The sequence below is a fragment of the Miscanthus floridulus genome, chromosome 16 (genome assembly GCF_019320115.1).
Source record: "Miscanthus floridulus cultivar M001 chromosome 16, ASM1932011v1, whole genome shotgun sequence".
NCBI lineage: Eukaryota > Viridiplantae > Streptophyta > Magnoliopsida > Poales > Poaceae > Miscanthus > Miscanthus floridulus.
The window spans coordinates 93,769,832-93,778,165 of record NC_089595.1 but is presented as its reverse complement, the minus strand read 5'-3'; the positions used below and the strand labels follow the sequence as shown (position 1 = coordinate 93,778,165).

At 41.8% G+C, this 8,334-nt stretch overlaps 1 protein-coding gene and 1 long non-coding RNA gene across 2 annotated transcripts; both read left to right on the top strand.

Annotated features, from left to right (window-relative positions):
* The first annotated feature begins 3,967 nt into the window (after window positions 1-3,967).
* Window positions 3,968-4,470, top strand: LOC136513722 (uncharacterized). The gene is made up of 3 exons (XR_010773434.1): window positions 3,968-4,045; window positions 4,133-4,206; window positions 4,301-4,470. It is a non-coding gene; the product is annotated as an uncharacterized lncRNA (long non-coding RNA).
* Window positions 4,471-4,513: 43 nt separating this feature from the next.
* Window positions 4,514-8,101, top strand: LOC136511037 (uncharacterized). The gene is made up of 3 exons (XM_066505278.1): window positions 4,514-6,960; window positions 7,045-7,132; window positions 7,229-8,101. Exons 1-3 carry the CDS (start codon window positions 4,514-4,516, stop codon window positions 7,988-7,990), a joined length of 3,297 nt encoding a protein of 1,098 aa, XP_066361375.1. The 3' UTR covers window positions 7,991-8,101.
* The last annotated feature ends 233 nt before the right edge of the window (window positions 8,102-8,334 follow it).

Genomic DNA, 8,334 nt, shown 5'->3' with positions numbered 1-8,334 from the left:
CTCTATCAAATACAAAGACTATATAGGTTATAACAATATCATGTCATTGTCATTCGGGGGCACAAGCACAAACCATAAAAAAATGCCTGAAGGAAAACCTTGTGACAGAATTTTTTACCTTCTCATAGCTCAATTGAGAAAAACCCTTTGATCCTGTAACATGGTGTATCTGTCGATTGTGCCGATTCTGAGAATTCTTATTGCTAATCCTCTGCACAGAACCAGCAATGATTTGATTTTTATAAAATCAGCAGTGCGCAAAACATAAACCTTGACGTCAGAAGTGGAATTGGCAAGTTTTTTTAAAAATTGGGAACAAACCTGGAATTCTTCGGTGCCAAAATACGACACCAGATAGTACTACATCTGTATGATGATTACTGTCCACATATGCCACTGCAGAAAATATTGGTCACTTGTGTAAGATATGATATGTTTGTGAAGGAATATTAACAATAGACATGTAGGGACAGATGTTATATTACTAATATCATTCAGTTGTCCTTGCACCCTTAACCATTCTTTGTAAGTTTTGGTGGTGTCATCCCTGTCGATATCTTTCAAATCTGGGTCAGCCAAGCTAATATTAGTACAAAGGCTTCTCCAATATAAAATAATACAACAATTTTGAAATATATAGGAGTCCAACATAACACTTACCCATGAATCGGTTTTCCTTATGCATGACGTGCAACCATTCCTTGTAAGCATCAATTGACTCCTCATCTTCATCTATATTCTGTTCCCTAATGGGTCTCCTTCCAAGTACTTTCAAGGGTGTTATGTTCACATTCTGGTCTATTTTTTGTTCCTTGGACAGCAATAGTCTGACCTGTCTTTCCTCCTCATTACATGCTATCATAGCATCTGCATTGACTTCTTCTTCGATTTCGTGTAATGTTGCTGCATTACCACATCTCCTCTTGTAGTACAAATAGTCCCTTACCCTATACCCCAATTGTAATTTCATTGCAAGCAAGTTACTCAGGGTGAGATCAGCCCTAGTGATTCTAATAGTAGAAGACTCTTGCCCCCCCGGCAATCCCTCGCAAGTGAAATAGAGAGTCCATGTTTGATCCGAGCTGCCAAATATTACAATAGTATCAAACTTAAGCACTAGTGATGATACAACAATATACTTAAAAGGAAACCAGTGTACATATAGTATGTGTACAGACAGAGAAAGTAATTAAAACTTAGTGCCACTTATTTGACCTATATGTGCACCCCCATGACTGAAATTAAAGTAAACCAAAAAAATATTTATACTAGGAAACACTAAATATTGCACACTTGTTCTTCTTAGCTTAATTGATAGGAAATGCTTACAGTCCCATTCTAAATTAGAAATATGTATACTATGTGTATGGACAGAGACCAAACTCATTAATCCCTACATATCATTAATCCCAGGCATTCGATCTACATTATCCCCATGGCGCACTGCTTCCTGCATGTCCCTGCAGCGTCGATGCTCTTAGGCTACATTTTTCCCAGAACATTTTCAAGATTATATATCTAAAACTCTAAACCCGAGATGTTGAATCCAAAAATATGTGTTACCTATCATTGGTCTCATTGATTGGCAGGGAGCTCTCTTGTTGATCACCAAGTGCTGCTGTCGACCTGGATGAACGTGTTGCCCCAAAAAGGGACATGGTGGCGTTGGGTCTGTATGAACTTGCCGGCGCCGCTGCCGGAGTTGTTGGCATCCCGGACGAACGTGTTGCCCCAAAAAGGGACATGGTGGCGTTGGGTCTGGATGAACTTGTCGGCGTCGCCGCCGCCGCCGCCGCCGCTGGAGTTGTTGGCATCCCCGCTCCTGCAGGTGTGCGCATCGACGTCGAGGATGGAGGTGTTCCACTCGTTGGAGTTGTCGTCATGTTCGACTTCTCTTTGGTGGAATCCAAAAACCCTAACCGTGTGGAGGCGGCGACGTGGTAGATGAGGAAGTCGCGAAATAAAAGGGGGCGGCGTGGGGGGAGGAAACGGGAAGTCGCGAAATAAAAGGCGGCGACGTGGTAGATGAGGAAGTCGCGAAATAAAAGGGCGCGAGAGTTTTTCGTCACGGACCGTCCGCCAAGAGTAGACACCCAAACTTCTATGAAACACTGCTGGACTCAATCAAATTTTGCTTTTGCATCTGGATACATATTTCGATGAAGCCAACATTGCTTTCTTGGTGCCACTCAGTCCTAGATGACTCAAACTTCCAAAGTAATATAAGTTTCTTTTGTTCTCCCTAATTCTCACTCATGCCAAGTGTGGGAAGGATTTCTGCATAAGTGAACCACGTGAATGGTATATATGTAGGGCATGGAATTGAGTATAAACGATATGCATTGATAAATTGGTAGATAAACCCATAAAGTGTAGCATATTGAGTGGCATGATGAAGTTAAGTTGCACCCACATTTGACTTCATTACAAATAAGTGATAGCATATATAAAAAATTACCGTGAGATGGATATATATATAAAATTTTGGCTAAGTCCCTAAATTTACCATGAGATGGACATGCTGAAATTTTTACCATGACTTGGACATTGTCAAATTTGATTTTTACCGTGGGACAGACATATGCAAAAATGGCTAAGTCTGAATTTTTGCTATGACTTAGAGACTAGAATTTTACCATGACTTGGGCATTGACAAATTTAAAATTTTACCATGACTTGGATATTGAGAGTTACATGTAGAGTTACATGTAGAGTACAGAGTACTTTCTAAGAGTTACATGTGTAGTTTTTCCTAGTCATCTAAGAGTTACATGTAGAGTACAGAGTACTTTCTAAGAGTACTTTCTAAGAGTACAGAGTACTTTCTAAGAGTACTTTCTAAGAGTACAGAGTACTTTCTAAGAGTACTTTCTAAGAGTACAGAGTACTTTCTAAGAGTACAGAGTACTTTCTAAAACAACCAACTAGTTTTTCTAAGATGGATAAGTACTCTGAAAGTTGGCCCTAGTAAAAAAAAACTAGTAGTATTAGAGGAGAAAGTACTCTGTACTCTACATGTAACTCTTAGATGACTAGGAAAAACTACACATGATGGGTTATGGTGGCCTGGTGGGACATGTCTGAGTGGGTGCGAGTTGGTTGTTGCTATCTTTTCATAGGTTTGGGCTTGACCAACTCCTATGAGGTCTCTTAAAAGTAAATAAACTAGTTTTTCTAAGATGGATAAGTACTCTGAAAGTTGGCCCTAGTAAAAAAAACTAGTAGTATTAGAGGAGAAAGTACTCTGTACTCTACATGTAACTCTTAGATGACTAGGAAAAACTACACATGTAACTCTTAGAAAGTACTCTGTACTCTACATGTAACTCTACATGTAACTCTCAATATCCAAGTCATGGTAAAATTTTAAATTTGTCAATGCCCAAGTCATGGTAAAATTCTAGTCTCTAAGTCATAGCAAAAATTCAGACTTAGCCATTTTTGCATATGTCTGTCCCACGGTAAAAATCAAATTTGACAATGTCCAAGTCATGGTAAAAATTTCAGCATGTCCATCTCATGGTAAATTTAGGGACTTAGCCAAAATTTTATATATCCATCTTATGCCGATCGAGCTGCATGCATGCTTCTCCGATCTCATGAATCGTGATGCGTGTGGTGGACTTAGCCAAAATTTTCTGATGCGCTGCCTACCAACCCACCGGATGGTCCGCCAAATGATCTGGACGGTCCGCCACTTGTAGCGGACGGTCCTCTGAACTCCACGGACGGTCCGCAGTACATAGGAGAATACTTCAGGTATACGTGCGGCTCGGACGCAGGGCATGGCCGCTTGCCCACAGCCCACCCCGTCCGTCCCTGCCTGACTCGCTTCTTCAGGGGATCCTCAGGGGGCGCTGCGCACGAGGGTGATTCAGGGGGCGCTGCGAACGAGGGTGGAGTCGCGATCCTCAGGGGGCGCTGCACACGGGGGTGAGGGCGACCGCCGCCACTGCTCGGCATCTGGACTCCTCCGACCTCCGCTCCACTGCCCTTCGGACCTCCATAGAGGTGCAACCCGTGGATCACAGAATCAGTTTTGAAGGTATGAGAATCAAAAGCTCCCAGCCTCCGATGTCTAATTTGTATTACCATATAGCTCGCTAATTGTGCTGTAATGTGATTAATTTAGGTAGAGTATAGCTGATTTCTGCCCTGATTTCCACGTCGATCGATCAATCAGACAAGCCGTCCTCGCGGCGAAAGGTACGAGATCACTATGGGCTGCACATATATAGTTCAATTATGTATGTAAATACGCTGGCTAAATTGGTGATCATCGTTCATCTTCATCACGCAGATGTCAGGCGATGATAGGAGTTGGATGCGCTTGCCTCGTTCTTCAACCGAGTGGCAGAACAAATTCATGCAGTTTTTGGACAGGACATATAGTGGCACTTCGAGGGGTGGAACTGCAGCATGTCCGTGCCGTAAATGTCTATGCATGTCACACAGAACACGGGCTGTGCTTCAGATTCATGTCCTTTCAACAGGGTTTGCTGAAAGTTTTATAATGGAAGGGGAAGGTTCAGCTGATGTGGTTTTTCACAATGAAGATGCAGGACCTAGTGATGTACAAGTACACAATGACGACCTAGCAGCAGCAGATGTACAAGTACAGAACGATGATGAAGGTGCACCACATGATTCTGGAGTAGACAATGAAGAAGGCGGCGCACCGAGTGAAGATGATGAGGCCAGTAATTTGATTAAATCCCTAATCAGAGGTGAAATACGAGGAGAGATCGGTGATGAAGACGAGCCGAACGAGCAAGCCAAGGTCTTCTTCAAGTTACTACAGGAGGCAAAAAAGGAATTATATCCAGGTTGCGAAGATGGTACAAAGATATCTTTTATTGTGGAACTTTTCCAGGTTAAGTGCATGTATGGGATAAGTAACAAAGCATTGGAGGGGGTACTCTTTCTGATCTCAAAGTTTCTCCCTAAAGGTCATTGTGTCCCAAACACAATGGAGAAAGTACAAAGGGTGGTTCGCGATCTAGGCTTGGACTATATCAAGATAGATGCATGTGAGAATCATTGTGTGTTATTTTGGAAGGAATATGAGAAGCTGGATATATGCCCCAAATGTAAAGCATCTAGGTGGAAAACAGATGACCGTGGTGATGGCCATGTGAACGATGGTCATGATAAGAAACGTCGTCGTGTCCCAGTCAAAATCCTTCGGTACTTCCCTCTCACACCTCGGCTACGCAGATTGTACATGTCAGAGAGCACGTCATCAGAAATGCGTTGGCATGAGGAAGGAAGAATAGATGATGGCAAACTACGTCATCCTGCTGACTCCAGGGCATGGAAGCACGTGGACAATATGTTTCCACGATTTAAAGAAGCTCGTAACGTTCGACTGGGTCTTGCTTCTGATGGCTTCAACCCATTTGGTATGCAAAATGTTACTTACAGTTGTTGGCCTGTTATCCTAATACCTTACAATTTGCCTCCTTGGTTGTATGAGAAACAATCTTATTGGATCATGTCGATGTTGATACCTGGCAAGAAAACTCCTGGAATGAATATTGATGTTTACTTGAGGCCCCTCATTGATGAGTTGAAGGCGCTGTGGAATACTGGTGTTAATTGTAGGGATGTAAAGGCAAAGGAAAACTTTACACTCCGTGCTATGCTACTTTGGACAATCAATGACTTCCCTGCATATGCGATGCTTTCTGGTTGGAGCACAAAAGGAAAATTTGCATGTCCTTACTGTCACAAGGATACAGATTATTTGTGGTTGAAACATGGGAAGAAGTTCTGCTACATGGGACATCGTCGGTTTTTGCCCTTAGACCATCCATGGCGCATGAACAAGATGAGCTTCAACAATGAAGAGGAAACCAGAGAGGCTCCAGTTCCACTGTCTGGTCAAGATGTATTAGACCAATATGCAACTTTTCATCCAACGGGATTTGGAAAGGACATATCAAAAAAGAGGAAGCGTGATGAAGACGCAAGATGGCACAATTGGAGGAAGAAGAGTATTTTTTTTGAGCTCCCCTACTGGTCTTCTTTGATCATAAGGCATAATTTGGACGTGATGCATATTGAGAAAAACATATGCGAGAGCATATTAGGGACTTTGCTTGAAATTGAAGGGAAATGTAAGGACAGCGAGAATGCCCGCCTTGACATGGAACATCTTGGGATCAGGCAAGATCAGCATCCTGTGATTGATGATGACACGTACACCTTGCCAGCAGCGTTGTACTCTCTAGACAAGGATGACAAGAGGATTTTATGCCAATTTCTTCAAGGAGTGAAGATGCCTGATGGGTTCTGCTCCAATTTAAAGAGATGTGTTGACGATAAAACATGTAAGGTGTCTGGACTCAAAACTCATGACTACCATATTATTCTACAAAAACTATTGCCCTTAGTCATTAGAAGGATTTTGCCAGAAGATGTTGCCAGGCCATTGATTGAGCTCAGTAGGTTCTTCAGTGCACTTTGTTCAAATGAGTTGGTGCCAGCAGATCTTGACAAACTAGACAGTTCAATTAAAGAGACTCTTTGTCAGCTTGAGATGGTTTTCCCGCCTGCATTTTTTGACATAATGATTCATTTACCGGTCCATCTAGTTGAAGAGGCTAAACTAGGAGGGCCCGTGTGTTACAGATGGATGTATCCAGTAGAGAGGTATCTACGTACTGCTAAAGGATATGTCAGGAACAAGGCACAACCAGAAGGATCAATAGCCGAGGCATACATAGCTGAGGAGTGTCTTACATTTTGCTCTCGATTCTTCGACGTCGACACCAAGCTGAGTCGAGCTGATCGTCATGAAAATACAGTTGTGAATGAGCCTCCAAGTGGTCTAAGCATATTTAGTGAAATTGATTACAAGAGGAGAGGAAATAAGCTTAAGAATTTGGAGAAAGTTGAACTTCAAAAGATGAGGCACTACATAATTACTAATTGTGATGAAGCCAGGAAATGGGTAGAGTAAGTCGCAATTTTTACCACTAAATTTATCTTTTATCTGCTTGTTTGTGGCATCAACTAATAATTTGGTGCACTCTGATGTAGGGAGCATAAGACACAACTAACAAGGGATAGTTCAATTAACATTAAAAAACGACACAAGGAGCATTTTGTAAGATGGTTTGAAATCGAGGTATGTAGTATTATTTTATATTTTTAAATTCAACTTTATGGTCAGACCAACGTAGTAATTAACCGGTAGATGTCTAACTTGATTTTTAAATTGCAGATAGCAAAACTATATGAGAAAGGGGAAGCAAGTAAACTGATGCATGCCCTTTCTCAAGGACCTGACCCTCGAGCTCGTGTGTTGAATAGAGTGCACATCAATAATTGGCTATTTCGGACAGCTGCCATAGAGAAAAGTCTCGTGACACAAAATTCTGGTGTCCTTGTGAAGGGTGACGATAGTATAGGCAACATGACCTGGTATGGAGTCATTAGAAATATAATCTCACTAGAATTCCCACAAGAAAAAGAAGTTATATTATTTCAGTGTGATTGGTATGATGTGCCGGCTACCAGTACCAGCAGAAGCAGAGGGTACACTAGGGACAAATTTGGTATTATCGACATTGCTACTTCCATGTTTAGATATTCAGATGAACCTTACATTCTTGCTTCAAACGCTGAACCGGTGTTTTATGTCCCTATCGTGAACAAGCCGAGATGGTCTACTGTTGTTTTGGTGAGACCAAGAAATTTGTTTTCCATGCCAGACACAGGAAATGACGCCGATGCACTTGATGTGGGAATCCAAGAAATGAATGAATCAGGCCAAGGTCAGGAATTCTTAAACTGGTCAAGACAAGATAGGGCAGGCACAACTGGTTCTGCCGCCATTATTAATCAAGTGCGTAGCGAAGCAATTCCCGAACCTGTTGATGACTATATTGGTGATGATGATTCTGACGACGATGACACCTACATTGATGATGGGGTTATTGCACCAGTCATGGAAGAAAATATAGAAGATGATTTCTTTGCTTGAAGACAATTTTTTTTGTTGCACTGTTTGGTGGGAAGGGTCAATTGTCCTTCATATGCATATGTCGCACTTTATTATTTTTTTCTTTTGAACTGATGACATGGTTAAGTTTGAACCGTTGCATGGAACCTTAATGTTCGTTATGCTAATGAATACCTCTTGAGATAAATGTTTTAAGTATTTGAAATAAAGAGGTAAGTGGAAAGTTTTGAAATAAAAATCACGATTGCCCAAGAGTAATCATCGGTCGGCAAATGTTTGGACAAGGAAAGGTTCATTAGTGTGGTCACCATGTGACTGATGGTGCACGGTCAGGCATTTACTATCGCTAACAAAGTGACCAACCA

What these genes read in the sequence shown, in the direction of transcription:
- LOC136511037 (XM_066505278.1), top strand. Translation starts at nt 4,514, where the DNA reads ATGGAAGGGGAAGGTTCAGCTGATGTGGTTTTTCACAATGAAGATGCA. An exon ending in GAAGCCAGGAAATGGGTAGA is followed by an intron (nt 6,961 to 7,044) that starts GTAAGTCGCAAT and finishes ACTCTGATGTAG; the next exon opens with GGAGCATAAGACACAACTAA. An exon ending in TAAGATGGTTTGAAATCGAG is followed by an intron (nt 7,133 to 7,228) that starts GTATGTAGTATT and finishes TTTAAATTGCAG; the next exon opens with ATAGCAAAACTATATGAGAA.